General features: G+C 35.3%; 1 protein-coding gene across 5 annotated transcripts in view; it reads left to right on the top strand.

The window, feature by feature from the left end:
- Nucleotides 1-23,142, top strand: part of ULK4 (unc-51 like kinase 4) — a 216,367-nt gene that overhangs the window by 88,475 nt on the left and 104,750 nt on the right. For 4 of the 5 annotated variants that reach the window (XM_002196898.6, XM_030265145.4, XM_030265146.4 and 1 more), the window contains one exon: nt 3,548-3,596. The exons of the other annotated variant lie outside the window; for it this stretch is intronic. In XM_002196898.6, coding sequence (XP_002196934.6) covers nt 3,548-3,596 — 49 coding nt within the window. The remainder of the gene's footprint in view (nt 1-3,547; nt 3,597-23,142) is intronic. 5 annotated transcript variants of the gene reach the window in all.

The raw sequence follows: 23,142 nt of genomic DNA on the forward strand, positions 1-23,142 counted from the left end.
TAGTAGGGTTCAAAAATCTGTCATGGATTTGACATTTCATCCCTTTAAAATTAATGCCTTGGTTCTTGCTTTGTGCGTGTCCACCAGTTCTGTTCTGTGGAATAATTTCTACTCACTTTGTTCAGCTTAGAATGTCTGTAATACCCAGATTTCCACACCCTCCTATCCAACTTTTCCCTAAAGATTCTCTCTAATAACACATTTTCTGTCTTTTTAAGGTATCAAACCTGTAACAAAAAGCCTTTTGTGTTTAGTGTCCTGGAGTAGGTTTTTGTTTTTCAGGAAAGTAATTTAGGATTTCTTAGGAAAACAGATGTCACATATTGTTGGAAAACAAGACTGGAGGCACAATCTCATTCTGAAAGTTGTTAGCATATTAAAAATTCAGATTGTACTGATAGCAAGTCTTTTAAAATCATATCACCAGTTATTTTTAGCCAGCACTGGTTATTTATGTGTAGTTTTAAATGAGATGGAAATAGTGTTGTTGTTTGCTATTATGATTTGCATATGTGTATCATGATGATTCTGTGTGTTTTCCTAACAGGGTAGCACCTAATTTAATATAAATTATGTAACAGTCTATGAAGAACCAAAATACTTTTGCTTTAGAATAACATTCTACGAAATAAATCCCATAGCTAATCTCCTCTTTCACCAGCTTTAAAACAATTCCTTTGTAAAACTATGTAAGACTGCAGTGAAGAATGTGATAAAGTCACTCTCGTGCTTGAGCACATATATGCAAAGTTGGGATAAACCAGCTTAAAACTCTGTCATAATGCAGTGCTTGATGTGACTTTATACTTTATCTAACTTATGTGTATAATTTTCTTTCAAGCCTGCATCTTTTTATTGTTTAAGTCATAAAAGATGGCAGGTGACCTTTAAGAACAGACCTGTTGGCTCTAGTTTTGTCTTAGCTTATCTCAGCAGAAAGTATAGCTGACTTTGTAGTGCTGTAACAATCAGGACCACTTCCACTGTTGGAAAACAATTGTTTCATAATTTACCCTCTACCACAAAAGCATTTTCCTAGGTTCTGCCTAAACTAGGATTGCATGGCTATCCTTGGTATTTGATTGTATTTTACTACTAATGTGTTCACAGTTTAAATGCTGCTTATGTAGCAAAGTGAGCAGCTTTTGCTGGGATAAGTACTTCCAATAAGCCCTAAGCATAAGTAGGCTTGTGCTGGCAAAACTTCATTTTGTCAGTATGATTGCTGTTACAGTAGCTGCTCTTTTTGGGAGTCTGTGGTGTTTAAATGACTTTCTTTATATTCAGCATTGTTATATCTACATCAGCAAAATTCTGTTTTGCAGGCATGGACTAGGCTTTTAATTTAAATAGTAGATTTGGCTCTGGAAATGAACCTCAAATATAATAAGTCTTCCTATCTGTAATCCCGGGACTCTCTTATGATCTCGCTGTGTCCAGGCTGCCATAACTGTCTTTCTAAGGGTTATTAGATGGCCCAGAGGAGATTAGCTTTCATGTTCTCCTGACCTAATAAAGTAATTTGTTTCCATTGCATATGGAAAAAAATTTCCCTCAATTTAATAAGAAGAGAAATTGTCCTTAAATTTAAGCACCTAAACTTAGAAATAATGAGTTTCTTTCCTTACCTAAACTCTTTTCCCTCTGTTGAGTGTTAATATTTCTGTGTGCGAGAAAAAATGAACACATTTGTTTGAACAAGGCTATTACTTAGCTTTGCTAAATGTCTGTATGTGGGTGCATAAAAGGATATTGTTTTGTTATGTTTTGAACAGTTTAGTGGATGTATTTTACTTGTCTCCAGGTCTACATGCCAGTACTGTACAATGCAACAGATCTTCTTATTCCCACCCTTAACTCATATAGATTCTACATCATAAAATCATTATTACATTTCGGTAAAGGCAAAGATCAGAGAAATAGAAAAACAGTATAAAAAACTAAACCATTATTGATATGTAATGCATATATCTGCATTACTTAGAAGTAATTCTGAGTCATTCATAGATACTGTTGTTCTCTAAGCATGGGTTTAATTCCTTATTATATTTCTTTTACAAGACATGATTCCTGCAAATATAAACAACCAGAGCTCTTACAGGTGACATTAATCTAAATGAAGCATTTCTTTTATAACCTTTGGATGTCTGTTCTAGCCCTCTCTGATTTTTTTCTTTAAGTTCATAGAGGAGAATGTGAAATTCCTTTTAGCCGCTTCAGTTCACAATCTAGTATTTTAGCTTATACTATCTATAAAATAACACATTCTCCTCTTATCTTATTGAACATGAATCAAAACTCTTAAATGGAACTATGTGATTCTAGGTGTATATGAGTTCTTTTTAACAAATAGCTTACCAAACAGAATTAATCTGATTATTGTTTTACCAGAAGCCAATATAGAGTTTTACACAGTAAAGCTTCAAACATGAAATTATTTTAGTCAAATATAACTGCAGTTTATTCACAGTGAACTGTGTAATATGACTTTGTATTTTTAACTGGCATACTGCTGGCAAGACAATTTTGTAGAGTGTTGTACAGTGAGATCCCAGACATGCTCTCTGTGTTTGAGTTCTGAATTTATCACATGGGCTTCTTAATGCAGTCTTATCTTTGCTGTGTCACAAAGCCAAACCTATCAATTGTTTATTAAGCACTTCTGTGATATTATGGTGACACAAGAAGAAATTTTTGAGACACAGAATTTGGTGTTTTCTGAAGTGTTTGTGAATAGGCATTTAGTGTAGTGTGTAAGAAAAGGTGACAATCATTCTTTTAATTAGACAATATAATACAGTAAAAAGCAGTAAAATATAATAGAGTTAATAATGTGACTCATATGTCATGGTAGTGTGTGAGACACACATGCTTTACTGATACTTTTAGTAAGTACAATACTTTTAGTATTTTGTGCTCCAACAATAGAAAACACTGCATTAATGTAAAATATTACTGATTTTTGAGAATATTCTTTCTTTAAACATATATATGCTGGGCTTTATCTAGTTTTGAAATACAAAAGAATATAGATGACTTCTTTTGGGCCACTACTGCTCAGCATTGTCAAGTATCTGACGAAAGTATCTTATATAAGTATGTTAAACCCAAGAAATTAGTTAACATGGCATTCTTAAAAAAACACATCATATTTATAATTTCGTTATGTTTCCTGAGTCTATTCAAACGGTTAATGGTGCACTCTGTTTCATAGTATGTATAGTGGTATAGTTGTGGCATTTTATTAATTACTGCCATTAAAAAATGCTAAATTAATTACTGTTCTACTCGCTCAAATTGCATCAGTAAAGCAGACCTAGAAGTAATTTCCAAAGCAGTATATAACAAAGCAGTATATAACGGTGCTGTTTCTGTTTAATGTGTGAAATGGAGGTCATTTTGTTGAGAGCTAGTCAAAGGCTAAGATTCTGGGTTATGGATCTTGGCAACAGCTACTCTACTACTCTGTTCCTCTTGTGAGTTTAGTGTGTTAAATAAGAATTCAGTTCCTCTGTTATTAAATAAATCTTAAAATATGTTTTTACAGCTTCATGGAAGAAGTCCATCTTTTTCCAGTTCTTTTTCAAGTCATCTCGGTAAGAATAATTTTTAATATAGATATATATTCTAATAGATAGATATCCTATCTCCCAAATCATATCTAACTAGTAAGTTTCATATTGGCAATACTGATAAAATAAAATCAAATGGAACAGTCTAACAAAACAAAAGAATCTAGAGTAGCAGACATTTAGGAGGGTTATGCCAACTAGTCCACCTGTATAAGAAGTTTATTCAAGATAAGTACTTTTTTCTTTCTTGAATCAAAGTACCTCCTAAAAGTAGAATTAATGAGCTTGATTCTTAAGTAGAACTATGTATTTGCAGAGTCCATACAAGAAATGCTGAGGAAGTTGCATTTCGTTTAATAGCATCAAATACAAATTTGATACTGTTAGCATGGTAGTCTGAAATTGCACTATTTGCTTTTAGAATTTCTTTCAATATTAAGTGTCAAGGATATGATTTTGGGATAGTCACATGTGGAACCTCCACCTCTAAATAGATTCTGCCACTTATAAAGGTTATGAAAACTGTTGGTTTTGTTTCTCTGAAATGTTGCAAAACAAATATGTTAATGAAGAAGAGAGATATTTAGGCTAGTTTGGAAGCTGGGTACTACTGTGCTATCCATTGGGCTTCTCATTGTTAAATTCCAGTTTCTTGTTAATTTTTTAAATTTCTAAGGTCATGAAGTTGTATCAGGTAAGTGTCCTGTCTTGTAAGCATGCTCCTGATGAATACGATATATGCATTATAAGTAAATACACATAATTTATGTAGTGCAGGCAGATTGCATACTTGCTTTTGTATCATTCTTAAAATTCAGTCTTATTCTGAATTCTGAGGGTAGATGAGGTTCATAAATGGGATTCTGAATTAACTTTGGTATTCCTTTCTTAAGTTTCAGTATTTTAATCTTCACTCTTCCTTTGCGGTGATTTATTTTACCACCTATCATTTTGAATCTTTTTAATACTGCATACCCAGATAAGCCATTTTTTATTAAAGTAACCTTGTTAGTGATGATAGATTTTTCCAGCAGCATACAGAACACAGGCTTTATGATATTTTGTGTACATGTATCTACAAATCTGGTTTTTGTGATAAGTATTGAGAATAAAACCATACATTTTACTGCAGCTCATAGATAGCTTTTACCTAGGATGACTACTATTTTTAGGTATTAATAAAAGAAGAACTCAGTAAAATATGGAAGTCAAATGTTTCATATTAATATCCTTAAATATTTAGTTAATATTTGAAATGTCTTCAGGTGCTAGAATCTTGAAATTTAAATATATATGTTAGTCTATAGCTATGATCATTTGAACATGGTTATAATCTCTCAAAATACTCCAGGTATTGAAAATTTTTGTATAATGTATCTGTAGTCATGGAATTTAAAATGTGTTTATGTCATACCATGTAAGTAGGACAAGCTGTAGTCAGTTATAAATGCTCTCTCCTTACCTCCCCATATACAGTTTGACCTCAGGAGTCCTAGAAATAGTTCAGTGGTTTTTTAGGGAGTAAAGCAGTTTAGTTCTAAATTGTCTGCATGACTAGCGGTGTCTCAAGGTTTCACAGCTCCTTGAACCGCTATGGCTGTCTTTGAGCCTATGGTTGGAGTTGGGCAGAAATTGTGTAGCTTTTAGGGAGAAAAAATTTCCCCTTTCAACATATGTTGTTCAGAGAGAACACTGTAATTAATTGCTTCAGTTGCCACATATAACATTTGAGCTTTAACAGTACAGTGGTGTTGCAGCTTGTGTTTATTTTATTAAGTTTTATTAAGTTGATTGTTAAATGGTATGTTCTGTTATCCCCCATGTTTTCTCCAAGTTGGTTTCTCCCTTAAGTTGTATTCTCCTTCCCAGCTGTTCCTCAAGGTATCCCCTCCCCTTGTTCCAGACCTGTCCCTGCCTATCAAGGCAACCCTGCCCCTTGTTCTGGAACATTCCCTGCTACTCATCATGTGGACCAATCCCCAACCAAGACTTCTCTCCTCCCCCTGTCCCTTTGGTCATTGCCCCAAACCCCCACCTCGAGTGTTCTCCTATTGGTTATCCAGTTGTATCCAACCCCCCATATTTCTGGATGCTTTAAAATCCCCTGTGCTGAGGTGTTTGGGGCTCTCTCTGTGTCCTGGCCCCTCTGATGTCAATAAACCAGTTGGAACTTCAAGACCTGGAGAGTCTCCTCTGCCTTCTGTACCCAGTCCGCGCCTTGCCACCTTGGAGCACTGCTTCTCGGGTTAGAGCTGTGACAGCTCTTAGGTTCTGTCCGTGGCTTCACCCCAGCCAGGGAAGTTCTTCACTCTTGTCACTGCTCCAGAACAACAGAAAGCTAGTCTGGGCTCCAGTAGGCGGTGGCACACTGGCTGTGTGCTGTGGTCTCATTTGGATCAAGGGATGTGAGATGTAACACCAGAAGCAGCAAAGGAAGGTGGTAACCCCTTCCTCTGTTTTTCCTACAGAAAACTAAATTCAGCAAAGGAATGATAGGCAGTTGGGAAAACTCAGGAGCCAGGACTAAATCAGACTGGAAGGATTAATCATTTGACTGCTTTTCTTTCGAACAGAATAGATTGAACAGGACAGATTAGTAAACTTCTTCATTACAGGTTTCTGAAGTATTTTGCAGTCGTACAGGTGAAGAGAGTTGCATATCATTTAATTCCCATTATTCTCTAAAAAATAGTCTTTGTCTAGGTTTATACATTTATCAGTTTCAAGGATCAGCATAAATAGTAATGTTGAGATCTGTGTTATTATACCTAGTCCTTTACTGGACCCTAAACTATTGAATTATCCTTCAGAGTTAATACTCTATTTTATTCTGACAGTAATTTCATGTAGAGCTATTACTATCTAGTCCATGGTTTATTACTAGTACTTAATAATTTCTATGCTAAGACTTCCTATCCAATGTGTACTTTCTGTGTCTCATTAAATATAGTTCATGTTATTTTCTGCAATGCAACTGACAGTACATTGATTCTGTTAGACTCTGAAGGGAAATACTGTGGGTTTAAAATTGAAAAATCATTTCCAGGAGCAGTCTTTGTTTCTAGGCTGTGCTGCAATCCAAGTGGGATTGAATGTACTAGCTTTAATCTAGGTAGCACAGTAGCAAGGACATGATGGCTTGCAGATACTGAGCAGTTCACAAGAAATAAGTTTTAATATGACTACTTTTCACTGCTCATCAGTGTAGCCTTATATTATCTCTTATACTGGACATTACCCAATGTTGTGGTCTGAGCATTAACACTGAGATTTGGCAAGTTTTTTTATCCTCTGTCATCTCTCTGGACCATTTAGATCTCTAAATTAATCATATGAAAAGTATCCTTTCATATGAAAAGTATGAAAAAATGATACTAAGCATATGAAAAGTATCCTTTCATGTCACTTATGACTACAATTTTGTAAATGTTACAGCTTCCAAGCAAAAACAACTGGATCAGTAAAAAAAATCTGTTATTGTCTACCTAAATAGTTGTTCTAAGAGAATAGCCATAATTTATCTTCACCTGAACTGAGGTTTATTCACTGAGTTAATTAGTAAGAGGCTTTAAATAGAGTTCCAGTTCCCCTGGAAACCCTCTGCACTTGTTCATCTCTCAACACTCAGTTGCATTTAGGAAGTGCACATTTATGATGTGGTTAGTATGTGAAAAACCTGCATACGGTTCTTCATTACAGAACTTCAGGGGTGAATTTCATGGTTTACCTGAATGCAAATTAATTTCACGAGTGCCATGATCCCAGATCCTGGTGCTAAAGGTTACATAGATTATGACTAATCCTACAAAGCAATATGAAGGTGTGACTGCATTATGAGTAGACCTCAATCTTGCAATAATGTCTAATGTAATCAGTGAAAATGTAGTGATGTGTGTCTGTGGAAAAATGGAGATATATTGACAATTTACAAGTATTTTCAGGACAGTAAGGGATTGAAAAGCAGAAGGAAAGCTGACATTATAATGTGAAAAAATTAAAAGGTATGAACTCCCCTTGGTAGCAAGATTAATTGTAATGAGCTAAATTCCAAGGTTATGTAAATAATGCCAAAACTTGGGTTGATATAAAGTATCAATATGAAATGCTGCTGTTGATGAAGAAGGGGTTGTAGCAGGAAAAGTTACTGTGGGATATACTTAATGCTGTTTTTTCTTGCTGCCTTTTACTGCTACATCCTTAGTATTTTGTTTCTAATATATTTTGTAATGTCATATCTATGTCATCTGCCTTCAATATCAGTTTATAATTTACAAATTATTGATTTTTATTATTATGTTATAATGCTAGAATGAGGTTGATAAAGGATTTGGAAGTGTTTACTGCCATTTTTGTAAATTATGGCTATGTGTATTTTAGATTGCTAGCAAGATTTTGCTGAGTAGCAAGCAATGAAGTTGACATAAATGTTATTTTCTGTATTATGTTACTTTTAAAAGGGTAACATAAAAAAATACTGCCTTCATTTAGTGTTACCTCAATGTAAGCTGTTGCATAGAAAAGAAATTCTGTGTAGTTGGTGAAATTCTGGTTTTTGCTACCAAGTTTTAAAACTCAAGTTAATGATGCTTGTGATTAGGAGCTCAGTGCTACTCTGTTTTTAAAGCCCAGTAGTCAATTCTGTGCTTATCCTATTAAAAGTTCTGGTGTAGCTTTTAGTCACACCAGCATATTATCACAGCCATTCGTTTTTGCAGTAATTTTTTTCTTTTTGCATATTGCTGTATCTTAACAGCCAGTTAAAGGCATATTCTTTCAATAAAAATTATTTTAGAGTAAGATTAAATATTGCTGTTTAAAAATTATATTATTAGATACAATCTATAGTAGATAGCATGTTCCTGTCTAAACAGCAGAGGCTATTCAAATACTGTGGTTGTTTTATTTATACTGTCATTCTATTCTTAACAAAATTAAGTCTGTTTGCATTAATGAAATAATTAAAGTTAATTTGAAAATTGCATATTTTAAATTATTTTCCTTCAAATACTGTGGAAAGGTTTTAGTATGAAAATACAAAATAAATTTCCCTTTGCAGTCCTGTTCATTTTTTTTTTGTTTTGTTTATTTTTCCTACTTGCATTTAGGTTTGAAAGTTTCATGCTGTCCCTGTGTATCTTGGGATGGCTGTATTGGACATCTTAAATTGGAGGATCATATATTACTCATGCTTTTGATAGACTGCAGTCAACCTATGCTTGAGTGCTCAAAAAATGCTTCAAAACCATTGCTATGGTGGCAGTCACTGGTTCTTTTAGAAGGCGTACTTTGCTCACTTTGTTGTAATTGCAGTTGAAAATAGAGTTCAATATTATCATTAAGGGAGAGAATATGAGCTAAGCATAATTAAAAGAAAAATTGGAACAGTTACATAAAAAATAGATAAACGTGCACTTTAAAAGAAGTAACAAGTCATGACAGCTTTCTTGTATAACAACTTCTTTTCAAGAAAGCTAAAAATTTTGTAGAAATTTTATCTAAGTAGAGGATACATAGCCATGTATAGCTAGATTCTTTTGGTATATTTAGATTGCCTTTCTTTTTAATTAGTTCTAACAAAAGTCCTTCAATTAAATAAAAAATCGTGAAAAAGAAGTTGTATAGCATCCAAATCAAAGCAATGGTTGGATTCTATATTTCATTTTGAATTTTAATAGGAGAAAAAAGCTACAGGAAATGGTTATCATTAGAGATGCCACTCCTTGTGATTCAGTTAAAGTGACAAAGCCATCCATTTAGAATGTTTTAAAAATGATAGTTGTTTTATGGCCAATCTTACCTGTGAAAATACTAAAAAATGGAGAAAAAGAACACTGGCAAGGAAAAAGAAGAGCCTCATCATTCCTCTTTTGCTTGGTTTCTATTTTCTGGTGAGAGATTACAGTCATATATCATTTGAGGGAAGACATAGAGGTGTTTTGCTGTCTAGCAGCCACGTAGATGATAAGTATAGAAGAACATGGATCAGAGGTTATTGCAGCATTTGAAGCATTCTTTTACTTTCAGAAGTCTGTTAAAGAAAGCATCTCCTAGTCCATTGTGGTGCATATCTTGTTGGTTGCCTGAAAGAATGTGAAGAATGTTTCTAACTCTTGCAAGTACTTCTAAGCCATCAGGATGAGTACTTGAAACAAAAGGCTAGTAGATTCTTTCTCTTATATTCTGTAAAGAGTACAAGTTTATGCTGCAGAACCTATCTGTTGGAGAAAATTAGGATAGTAAATTTGGCAAATAATAAAAGCTCTAGCATTTGGTGTGAATGGGCCCTTGGTCTTTTATGCTGTGAATGAGCTTTGACCTAAAGTCAGGTCAGTGCTTGCATGAGCAGATTGATGCTGATTGATTGCTCTGGTCATTTTGCTCCAGGCTGTAGGCATACTCAATCCTTAATTTAGAACCAGCTCTCTAGTAGAAAAATTCAACACAAAGGTATCTGGGAATGCTTAGTCTTCATGTGTTTTAAAGAACAGGAATTACTTTTTTTTTTTTTTTTTTTTTTTGGGGGGGTGGTATTCCTGTTCCTCTCTGTATTTTCAATGCTGTTACAAAATTGTTCAATGCAATGACTCCTTTTGGTGTATTTCATCAGTTCATTACTGCTGTTAGGGAAAACCTGCATTTTATAAGGTATCTGAAATTAGATTCTAGGCATGATTTTTATGGCTTCTACAGCCAGGATGGACATTAGTTAGAAACCTTAAATGTATCCATAATAAATATCTCTATTTTTTGTCTTTCTCTGAAGTATGCACTTTTTTCCAAATCTACTATATGTAATAGTCAAATTGTATGATGTGGCAGTGTATTTAAAACTGCTGTGACAGATTAGGAGTGTAATCTCTGATGATTTCTGAAAGTGAAAATGCTAAAACCCTATTTAATGGGTAGTTTATAAAGCAAAATAATTGCTAGTTTTGAAAGGCATTTAATATCCAAAGATGGGTTTAGGAGAAACTAGTGAAAAAGCGTTGAACTATCTTAGAATTTATGTATTTGGAATGAGAAAAAATTACAAGATATCATTCAAAGAAGATAAATGTAATGCAAGTGTAAAATTTATTATGAGTAGAACACTTCACCAGTGAGAATAGTTAAAATCCTTTCCAAACTGACAAATTTCTTACCAATGCATTGAAGTCTTGTGTCAACATTCAGTAAGGTATTATATTTATTCTCTTTTAAATGCAAAATCAAATTAATAGGAGTGCTTCTATACACCAAAGAAGACACTGTAAAAGGCAGTAGGGTACAGTATTTAATTTCCAATTTTCCAGGAATAAAATATGGCTCCTCTGGTAGGAATGTTGGGATTTTTCATTACCCTGTTAAGTTGCTTAAGCACTTTCAGTTTAAGGATGAGATTCCTGAGACTACTTATTTCTTTTAAATTGCTGACTTGAACATACTGTATACTTAAAAGGGATAAGCCTGCACATCTGAATTTGTACTCCTGAAAATAAACATGTCTAAGTGGAGCTCTTCTGAGAATTTTTTAGCAGGAAGAGGAGTCCCACTGATAGAGAGTTTTATTTTCAGAAACAGATTTTTTTCTTTTGTTTTAGTGATGTTTTAGTCAGGAATTTCAGAAGAATTGTTTATACATATAAATGTTTGATTAGTGCTGAATTAGGTTGTTAATCTGTTATGGTCAACTGATCTCTCCAATTATTAACACTGTACATGAAATGAATTCTTAGCAGTTATTAATGTGTAACTTAATGTGTTCTTAACAGATTACAACATAACTATTAGAAGCCAAAATGCTTGCTATAAAAATAATTTCTGATTGTGATTAATAACAAGAATCCATGACATTTGATTTCTTTTCCCAGATGTTGTCATGTGTTTTGCATGGATAAAGCAATCACAGAACCATAGATTTTCTGCAGTTGGAAGGGACTAGTAAGGATCATAGTGTCCAACTCCTGCTACCTTCAGAACTACCTTAGTCATATAACTAAGAATGTTGTCCAGATGCTCCTTGTACTCTTGTCAGGCATTGTGCTGCAGCCACTTCCCTGGGGAGTCTGTTGCAGTGCCCGGGCACTCTCTCAGTGAAGAACCTTTTCCTAATGTCCAATCTGAGCTCCCCCTGATGCAGCTACATTCCATTTCCTCCTGTCTTATTGATGGTGACCAGAGAGAGATCAGCATTTCTCCTCTGCTGCCTCACTTGAGGAAGTCATAGACTGTGATGAGGTCTCCCCTCAGCCTTTTCTCCTCCAAGCTGAACAAGCTAAGTGATTGCATCTGCTCCTTGTAGGTCTCGCTCTTGAGACCTTGCACCATCATATTTGCCTTTCTTTGGACACACTCTAATAGTTTGATGTCCTCTTACATTGTAGTGCCCAAAACTGCCACCCAGCACTCAAGGTGAGGCTGCCCCAGTGCAGAGCAGATCAGAGCAGGACAATCCCCTCCCTTGTCCAGCTGGTGATGCTGTCCCTGATGCCCCCAGGACATGTTTGGCCCTCCTGGCTGCCAGGGCAATGCTGACTTATGTTCAACTTGCCATCAGCCAGGACCTCAGGTCCTTTTCCATAGCACTGGTCTCCAGCCCTTTGTTCCCCAGTGATAAGGTCAGCAAAAGTTCTCTTTGCAGAGGAATTTTTCTGCCAGCAATGGAAGAAGCATTTTGCTTTTTCAATATCATTGTGATGTATGCTAGACTTTCAGCATTTGCTACAACCACAGAGCTTAGGAGTTGTCTGTACTGCAGGCAGTGTGTGGCAGCAGTTCATGAAGATGTCTCCACCTAATTATGAGCTAACAGTGCCAGCTTTAAACAGAGCTGGAATTATTTTCTTTCTATATGTCACACTGAGAAAATAATTGTTATTGGGGTTTGATACTGGTCTTCTGAAATGGTATTAAGAGCTGTTTTTCACCCTTTTTTGTAGAGTTGCTTGAGTTAAATAATTTTGGATGTCTTTAATTCAGCTTTCTTTTTGAAATAGTTAACTATGTATTTGTTACAAATATTTTAGAACAGGTTAATGAAAAAACTGAAAACTTGAAGTACATGATTTGTGGGTTAAAAAATGGGTTCGATGACAGAGTAGTGAGAGAATTGAGAGAACTACTTCCTATTCTTGCTGCTGCTCCATATTTATTCTTGACTCTGGGAAAATTGTATAAGCCCACTTTTTCACCATATGCTTGTTGTGCTTCTAGTGAACACCTTTACTCTGGGAGAACTCAGCAATTGGTTCTCATCACTCTGAAACTAAGTTTGTTGAAGGTTCCAGCTGGACCTTATTCAAACAAAATTATTTAATATTTTTTTCTTATAGTAAGGTAATGTCTAAACTATAAATGTACATCACAAGAATGTAGAGAAGATGAATTCATTAATATTTAGGAGGTATTCAGGTTTCTTTTTATGAGAAGCACTAAATAAATATGGGACGCCTATTTTTTATGGTTGTACATCTGAGTAGATCTATCCCCAGTAGGATTGCTGATGGAGAAAGAAGTGAGAGGAAGCAGAACCATCCTTTAAATAATTTTAATAGTATAAATTGATATTCTGCATAATAAAATGGGTTTTAAAGAAAGGAGAAGTATTGATAAAGCATATCCTTTCATATCTGCAAAATTACTTTGAACCAGTGCTCCTGTGAGGGGAGGGAATAGAATTACTTACTAAATCACCTGGAGCTCCACTTCTGAGAGAAAAATTGAGTCCACAGCATTTGTGACAACATTATGTTCCTGTATAGGAAGAAAATGTAGCCATTTGCATCTTAAAGGAATTGCTTTCTAATGCTAGACACTTATTTTAGTGTGTAAGCTACCCAGCTATTTTTTTTCCTGTTTTATATGCAGTGCTAAGGGACATAAGAAAACTCATGTAAAAACAATATTCTATGTGTTTCTTAGTAGTTATTTGTCCTGTCATAAAAGTTGAAAATTGCATGGATAATAAATATGATTCTAAAAGACTGTAGCAAGATTTTAAAGCTAGCTGTAACATAGTGGGTAAGAATCACAAACAAGTAGTGAAGTGCATAGGTATCTGTACTTCGCAAAAATAGTGACCATGAATACTGCTGATACTAGAACGCATTTCTGAGTTTTATGATGTTGTGACTGTTTTTCATTTCTTTGATCTCACTCTTCATGTTATATATTACTGGTCTTCAATAAGCAGGCAAACATACTGGTTTTATGAAGGTGGGTTTTTTCATAAATGTTTCTGCAGTAGTACAGAGTGGATAGTTATTTTGTATAATAGTAGATAGTTATTATGGTATAATATCTTACAAGTTGTCTTTTGAAAGAAAATACATTCACAATTTCAAAGAAAAATGCTGTTCCATTAAAGTAATGATCACTGTTGTTTCTTACATGGCAGATCCATGTATTTATTGCATCATTGCTCTGGCCATCCCAAGAACATTTCATAGTGTTGCTCTGAAATGACCTAAAGCTCAGCTGGGGTCTCTGATAATTTTGCATCTTCTCTTGATTGGGACAAACAGCGTACTGCAGGGATGCATGGTGATGATGCAGTTTAAGCTCTGTTCAAAGCAATTAATGAGTAACTATAACTCTAATATTTATCCAGAGTTGTGGTATGAAGTACGGAATGAGCCATTCAGGGGTGACTTAAGATCCAATACAACAGCTGTTTTAAAAGTCTCTGCACCTACAAAGGGTAGAGCATCTTCCTATCACTGTGTGCTGGCCCTTGTTGTTGCTCAAAATCCACTAGGTTTGTCCTGTATTTAGAGGATTGCCTGTTGTCCTTTGGACCTTGCTGAATGCTGGTAGTTGGCACTTCCTTTAAACCCCTCCCATTACAAATGTGGCAATAGTGGTTATTTGGAACTACTCTTAAAAGTTAGTATTTCTTGGAAGGTTAAACTTGTTTAGAATACCTGGTTTTCAAATACTATGTTCAGAGAAAAGATTAAAATATTGTAAAATATGTAATAGTGCTTACCCTGAACCTTTGACAACTTGGAGCAAGCCCACCCTGATGACCGGGGGTTCTGGATCATGTGGCACACATGAAGAGGATGAGAGAACAAGTTTCATACAACCTTTGCAAAGAAATCTTGGGGGGATCTTTTTCCTGCCTGTAGCTACCTCATCGGACAGTACAGAGAAGATGCAGCCAGACTTGACTCAGCAGTGCACAATGGAAGGACAACAGAATGAATACAGACTGGAAGATGGGAAATTCCAGCTTGATATAGAAAGAAATTTTTTGCTGTGGGGAGGATGGACAAACACTGGAATAAGAGGTGAGAGAGGTTGTGACATCTCCATGCGTGAAGACTCTATGCAGCCTGAGCCAAGCAGCCAGCTAGACTGGAGAGCTCCAGAGGCACCTTCAAGTATATGTTATTCTGTGATTTGATTGTCCCAGTCCAGTCCATCTTCCTAAAAATCAACCAACTGGACAAAAATTACCCCACAGGCTATCTCCTAGCATGGTAGCCAACATACACTGAGCCTTATTGAAGTTAGATACATTAACTCCTGTAGACAAGGATCCAAGTAGTAGTCTTTTAGGTGAGTTTGGGTTTCTGAGCTCTTCATCTTTTTCCTGCTTCCTAATAACTTGTACGGTTTGACCTTTAAGTAAGCAAAGTGGATGGACTGAAGTGGCAATGCTTATTCAGCTGGCTTGGCTCCACTGCCATTTCTTCTTTATCTGAGCCATCTACATTTTATACTGCAGGAGGGTGGTGTTTTATGAACCAAATCCAAGGCAGACTGTAGGTCAGGGTTGAATGGATGGGTATATAAAGTCACTGAGTGTTTCTGCCAACTTGTTTTGTCTCTCAATACACTCAGACATTTATACAAGGTTATCTGAAATATGAGTCTTGTGGTTTTTTTAACAGTGTTTTAAACAGGATATTAAAATTTTGGAATAGAGTACTTTGAATATTATTGTGGAGAATTTTTCCTAATGATTTTATTTTTACTTACAAACAGTGCAGCTCTGACCTTTAAGGGAACATGCTAACTTCAGCTTTCACATGACAGATAAAGCTGATGATATTAGATTTTATTCCTTGGAAAACAAGTTTACTTAAATGTTAACAAAGACCTTTTTTTTTTTAACTCTATGAGCTTTAGGACAGTTGAGATAGTTATATTTGAAATATGTAGAAGAAGACTTTTATAATATTAAAGTGAAGAATTATGTGTAAAAAACCCCTAAACTTCTAAAAGAATGGAAAATACATGACTTCTTGCCCTAATAGGGGAATAGTTTTTTATTTTATTTGTCACTTTATATTGATAGAAAACTTCAATAAAAAATTTTCAATACTTAATTTTATAGTACTTTTTTCTGTCTAGCTCCTTCTACCAGGAATGATTCTGTTATTGTTCCCCCAGTCCAGCCTGAAGGAAGAGTTTATAACCTTTTTCCATGCTCACTCAACATTTTATCAGGAATTTTAAATGACAGATCAGTCTGTCAGTTTTGGGAACTTAAGGCAGAAAGGTATTGAGCTTATGTTCCTTAGTGATGGATTTCACCAACAGCAGCATGAGTGAGGGGTCTGGACTGACCATCACCACAGATATCCCTAAGGCATGGATAGAAACACAGTTGGTGCTCATGTTCTCTTCCTCTCACTTTTTCAGCAAACACAGTCTTTTAAGAACTTACAAAGTTCAAAATACAGAGATTCTAAAGCAGGGTTTAGAAAAAAGTTTTCTCCTTCTTAAACAGTATCTGGTTTGGTTGGTTTTGGTTTAGGTTTTTACTGTAGTCATAAATCCGTTTGGCATTCACGTATTGTTTCATCACACTTGATTTGTGCCTTTTTTGATAGAAGTTTTGTGGATAACCTTCAGGATCTTGTAATTATTCATGTAATTAAAATCCTCTCAGGTTTTCTTGACACCTAATGCTACTCACTTTCAGTTTCATTTGCACCCCTTTTCAAAGCAGATATAAAATCTGTATGGGTTCTGAAGTATTGCACGATGTGAGACTGCTATCTAGGGTCACAGCTCTGCATATGCAGTGATACAAGATGTGTTGCCATGATCACTCAGGAATGAGATATTGTGGTTAGATAAAAATACAGCCTGATAAAAACATCTGTTTAATCCTTTGTCCTGGTCTGTAAAACACACTGAATGTTACTCATCGTAAGATGAAGTATTGGAATGGTTGGCAGAGAAGCATTGTGCATGTTACTTCATGTGTGGCTTTTAGGTTCCTCATCTCAAAATGTTTACAGTAGAACTGCAAATAGTGTACAAAAACAAAGCAGAGATGGCTAAAGGTATGGAATGACCACTGTGAAAGAGTTTATCCTTCTGTATCCTTTATCTGAAAGGTGGTGGTTGATATACACGTACCATAGTCATGTGAATAGGGGACAGTATTGCTGCTCACTGCCTCCACTCACACAAGATCTGTATTATAAGAACTAAAGAAAACTTGCAGTTGGGATCTGAAAAATTGACAAAAGGTCAGTTGTATTTCCTGTAGGGTTATGTTCAGCTTTCAGCTCTGCTCCATGGCATCCTCAGTTTACTTGAATTAAAAAAATAGACTGGACAAATTAATGGGCCAAAAATCCATAGAGAGCTGTTATGTGTAAAAAATCTGCTTCTGGCTTAAAGTCCTTGGGCTGTGAATTCCTGGAGGCTAAGGAAAGTGTTTAGTATACCTGTCATGTAGGGCTTCTGTTGTTGACTGTTTTAGATATGTTTTTAGGGTAGGTTGACCTTCTTTTTGAACTGAGTCAATCTGCTTTATATACTAAAAATGCATGCATAGTAACATTTCTGAATTGCACGATTTTAGTTACTAGCTGCAGAAATTTGTCTTAAAATTCCCATTTTTATATGAGAAACCAGTTTAATTTTTGATTGCTTAAGCAGATTGACTTGTTTTCTGAAGCAAATTGTTTCTTAGAGAAATTAGCTAGTTAAAAATACACAACTTTGAGTTATGAAATTAATTTTCAGTCTGTGCTGTTTATTTGGCTGACTGGAGTTAAAAATTAACACAAATTTGGGGAACTCACAAAGAAGTTTGGATTTTCTTTAAGAATTAGTATTTAGCCATTGTTTATGAACAAGTTTCAGAGTTGTCAATGTTTAATGTAGCACATTTTTGCAGAAGTTTTATTACATCAAAACATCACTCAGTCATTATAATTAGACGATTTTCCCACTTAGGGAAAAGATATGTTGGAGGTGGTTTGGGATGGGTAAAGAGATAATTGTTCTCTTTTTTAATTAGATATTTAACTGGCATCATCATCTTGAGAATCCATATTACTTCTGTCACACCCCTTTCCTCCGAAAGATTGTAGCATTTACTGCCTTTCTCCTACATTTTAATTTAAGCAATGCAACTAAAGTAGTTAATCTTCTAGATTGGTGACTGGTTCTGCTGTGAATAAGATTAAACAAATTAAATTCTTTATCTTTCATTGTTCATCCTACCCTACTTTCATCAGTAACTGATAAATCTAACCTCCAATTCTTTAAGCTTTTTTCCTGTTCTGACAGTCTTGCAGTGCCCACACCTTGGACACATTCAATTTTGTTTATTTAGTTATTTTCCCATAGTCAGATTGTAATTTTGTAATATTCATATATATGTGTGTGGGTGTGTGTGCATGGTTGTGATAAATAAAGTATGCCCATATATATGCACACCTGTGTGTGACAATCTCAAATTATTTCTATTAGCAATCTCAAAGTCTTTGTGACCTTGTAAGTGTTCTTCATACTGTATTGTGTGATGTAAAAAAGAAGAAATGTGCCTGGTGCCAAGAGTTCTGTGACAATTGGTTGTGAGCAGCAGAAGAGAGAGTGGGAGAACAGCCTGGGGAAGCTGGCAGGGCTAATTTTGTCTGTAACTGCTGGCTGGAGTTCAGCTCTGCAGCATTCCCTCACTCCCACCCCACTCCTAGGTCATGGCTGGAGCTGAGGGGCATCTGGAGACCTATGGAAGAGGAGGGGCTATAGCACCATGATGCAAATGTGTGAAAGGCAGGTGCTGCAAAAAGATTATCTCTCTAACATGATACTTCACAAGTCTACTGCCAAAGTGCGTCCTCTATGACCTTTAACTATCATGTTATAGGTAGAAATCATAACCTTACCATAGTTTCTTTGAATGTTATGAAAAATTTTAAATGGGTTATACAGAGTCATCATCAATGTTCACCCAAGGAGATTAATGTCTACATTTAAAAATTAATTTTTTTTTTCTGTAGAAGCAATATTAATGCAAAATCTCACTTCTTCCACACTTCATGTTTGTCAGACTGATTAAGAGCAAATTGCTAATTTAATGTTCCTGCTAATGTAAATATCAAGACAAAGAGAATGCATTTAAGGGAAAATATATATTGAAGCAAATCTGGGATGCATGTTTTTCAGAGTAAAATTCATTGATCTTGTGACCAGAATTTTACTGTGATTATCACTGTTCTGTCAAACAGCTGAGGTACATCTCTTAATCTCATCTAAATAAATATTGGCATGGGAATGCGGCAGTTGCTGACTGTACCTTTATTGACCAGCTGCATTCTGATGACTAAGGTACTGAGCTATTGTGTGCTTTACAATAGAGTTTGTAAAAGAATATTGAATGTCCATGAATGGTTTCTGGCTGGCAGAGGTTTCTGCATTATGCATCTGAACTCTGATCATTTATCTAGAAATTTGTCTGGTTTGGCCTCAGTCATGTATTCTTTATGCATTCCTTGTGTTAATGTCTTCCTGAAGAGTTTGTGTTGCAGGGTGATAATTAGATTTTAGAATGTCAGTTTTCCACAAAGCAAAACAATTTAAATCTTAATATTCTATTTTTACTTTCTGTTTTTACCTGTAGTCATTTACTTATTGTAGTAAATGCTTAGGTTCTAAATATATTTTGTTTTGTAAAATGGTTTTATAGGCAAGCTTAAAAATCATTACTTTGCTAAGGTAGATTCATTAGCCATATGTATGCAAAAAAGATTAAGCCTACCAAGACACAGTCTTTGTTTACCCCCTGTAACTTTCTAATTACAACTATAATAGAGCATGATCTCAAAGACTGAGCTGAAATTTTGGTAATTTTTTCTTTCCTCGCAGATTTCTCTTTTGAGTCCCCTGTTTATATTACAAGGTTCAGTTTCTGCCCATTGGATGTTTTGATCAAGTATTTCTTTACTGATCTTATGGGCACAGGAAGAAAAGTTGTGCCCCACAACTCTTTCTATTTCATATATTGGATTCCTTTCAAACTCCTGACTACCAAATAAGATAACCTGTTCAAACATTGTGATGCTAAATACGGTGACTGACAGTCTACATTCTGCAGTTTAACTGAGGGCCCCAAATTGATCCCTGTGGCAGATACTTAGGCACTGTTTGGTGGGTGACATTACTTTTAATTTTCTGTTGTCATGTTATTTGATATGGAGTTTGGCAATAATTAAGGTCTTTACCAAGGAAAAGCAGATTTCTTTCAGTTACCTGTTGGAGTAAAGTGCAATATATCTCCTTGGTGCATATCTCATTCACTTGACTAAAGCAGGAAGGATGTGTATGGGAGCTGATAGCTCCTTTCACTGCTGCAGAGAGCCAGGGATTATTCTGTAAACAATCCATTTCTGACTGTATATTCTCAAGTTCTACATTTGCTTGTCCTGTGTCAAGTTCTGGAGCAGGATTTAAATTCCCTGCACGTAGCTATCTTTAGGGCTCACATCTGGATGGCACTGCAGGAGCATATTGCTGAAAGCAAACAGACTAGCAGTTCTGATGGTAACAATGGAGCCTGAGAAAATACTGCATGCATGTATAAGGTTCCATTAAAAAGCAGGGAGTGAGAGGGATGTCTAATGCAGTCCATTTAATGCATAACTCTCCTGAGAGTGAAGTGGGGATTATGCCTGCTCCTGTGCTTTTTAAAGACTAGTATAGAGGATGCTTGCTGGGCGAATGGTATCTCCATAACAGACGCTCTTATACTCATGAATACATTTCTAATTATATCTTAATGATCTCAGCCACAAATAGGAAAACAAAAATCTTTGTCTCCCTGAGTGGTTACCTTAGTGGCTGCAGGATTGGCAAGGTTTAGATTTTCCATCTCCTCTCACTAATCCCAGGGGGCTTCATTGTGAGAAATGAGATTGTTTATGATGGTGAATTAGATTGCTGTAAAAGGTTATTTCAACAGACAGTTGGGAAATCATAATAGAATAATTTAGTAAAAATGGGACCTAAAGTATGCTTAATGAAACATGATTTAGATTTAATTTTCTTGCTATTTCAATCATTAAAGGTACATTATGCTTTCTCAGACCTCATTTGGGCTCTTTGCCATGGACCCACTCTTAGTAACAGACTGAAACTTGCATGTTCCATTAGGATATGAAAATGGCTAATGATACTCTAGTCTCCTCTCCCTGGCTTTTGTAAAATTTCTGTTACCAGCTTTTCAGATATATTTTAGCTGTTTTCCTCTTTGATCCTTTTATTCCCTCACATCTATTGTACATATTTTTCGGTATGAATAACTATTCAGGGAGTACAGATTGAATGAAATGAAAAAAGACTAATACAGCTACCTAATAATTGTGAGGTGGCTTATTATGAGTAATTAAAAATTGTTAATTTAGTTATTACTAGCATTCTGTGTTCTAACGAAGGTCATATTTTAATTCCTTCATATAAAATATATTTATATGCTGTTTTAATCCAGTGGTACAATTCTTCGGGTTTTTTTGGGCTTTTTTTGGTTTGGTTTTTGGGGAATTTTTAGTTGGGTTTTGGTTTCTTTTTTATTATTTTTCTTTATTCTTTCTTTTTACAGTGCAATGACACATTGTGTGCCACCAGAGATGGGCTAAAATTTCTGTCTGGACTCTAGTGTTATTAAATTTAGTTCTCAATGATATTTTATTACTCTCTCTTGGCATCAAAATGCTACTTTGATCTAAAAATATCCAACTCCTTTTCAGCCTATCAATTCATAGGAGAATAAAACTGCTCTTTGCTGGTAGACAACTTGGGTAGAGCAACAGAACCTTGCTGATCAGCTCAGTGGGTAAGAGCATCAAGGTTGTGGGGTTGAACCCTATATGGGCCATTCATTTCAGAGGTTGACTCAATGATCCTTGTGGGTCCTTTCCACCTTAGAATATTCTGTGATTCTGTGATCATGGCTCCATTTCTTTTCAGGATTCCAGTCTGTTGTTTGGGGGAGGAAATATTGGTGTTATTTCAGGGTTTCATCATGTTATTCCAAGCTGGATGCGTGTTTCACTTGAGAAAGGCTTCTTTTGTTGAGGACCAATTTTCTGCCCACAATTGCATGGGAAGTGGAGGAGAAAGGCAGATCTCAGGGTAGCCAGTGGCATTTCAAACAGGAATGCTTTAGGGGAAGGGCCCACATGCAAATCCGAGTTCAAAATCACACCAGAGGAAACAGCTGACTCTGGGTTTCTGAAGCTCAAAATAAATATTTTGACTACTAAGCAAGATGTTTTACTAACATCTTTCACCATCTCCTACTGAAGTTGCTTCAGTTTGTATATATTAAATTTTCCTTGTCACAGAGCCTACTGATGATCTGGACTTACACTACAAATGAGGAAAAATGAAAGAATTGAAGTTCTCTACATTTCTTGTAAGATAGCAAACTACTGTGGGATACAGGCAGTATGATAACATAGCAAGTGTGTCAGTGCACACTGTGAATGTTTGTTTGAAGTCTTAAAGATTTAAGGAAATTGAAAGTCTGGCTCCATTCTGAAACGGCATAGAATCTCAAGTCATTGAATTTTCAGCATTGCTAGAATAGTTTTGAATTTTGTATGTCATAGTTGAAATACTTTATAAGAAAATGTGTGTGTATGTTCATGTGTCTGTATATACATATTTAATAGATCCCGTCCTCCTTATAAAGCAATAGATATAAGTTCTCATATAATGATTTATTACCTGTTTTCCACTGAAATGAAGGTATATGAAGGACAAAAAACACTCACTCTTTATGGGGTTGAAGGCACTTTGTTACACTCTGAAGGCACTGGAATTTCCTGTGTTTCCAGGCACTAATTGCCTTAACAGTGAGGAAAATAAGGAAGATTTTAATGGAACCTATGCCCTACATATTGATGACTGAAATATATCTCTGTCCTTAAGTGGAATCTATTTTCATAAACTATAGCAATTTTCAAACCTGTATTCTTAAAGCTGATTTCTTGAATCAGTATGTGGGTATTTAAATAGAAATCACTTGGGGAAAGAGATGGGGTGAGACATGAAGAAAACTATAATAAAGTATTTGAAAATTACCCTGAAAAGATGTGCAAAAAGAAAAAATGCTGTTCAATATATTCTTAATAATTGTAATAACAAAATGCAGTATAACTTCCTCTGTCTTTGAGAAATAAGTAGAACTTGCTTAGGAGAGCCTCCTATTTTGCTGAACTTAGCCATTTCTGATTCTGTCTTTGAATCATCTCTTAATCTTTGATGCAAATTGAATAAATTAAATGTGATATCATATTTAGTAGCAAGAGGAATACTTCTTTCAAGTCACAGCATCTGA

The sequence above is a fragment of the Taeniopygia guttata genome, chromosome 2, assembly GCF_048771995.1.
Source record: "Taeniopygia guttata chromosome 2, bTaeGut7.mat, whole genome shotgun sequence".
NCBI classification, from domain to species: Eukaryota; Metazoa; Chordata; class Aves; order Passeriformes; family Estrildidae; genus Taeniopygia; species Taeniopygia guttata.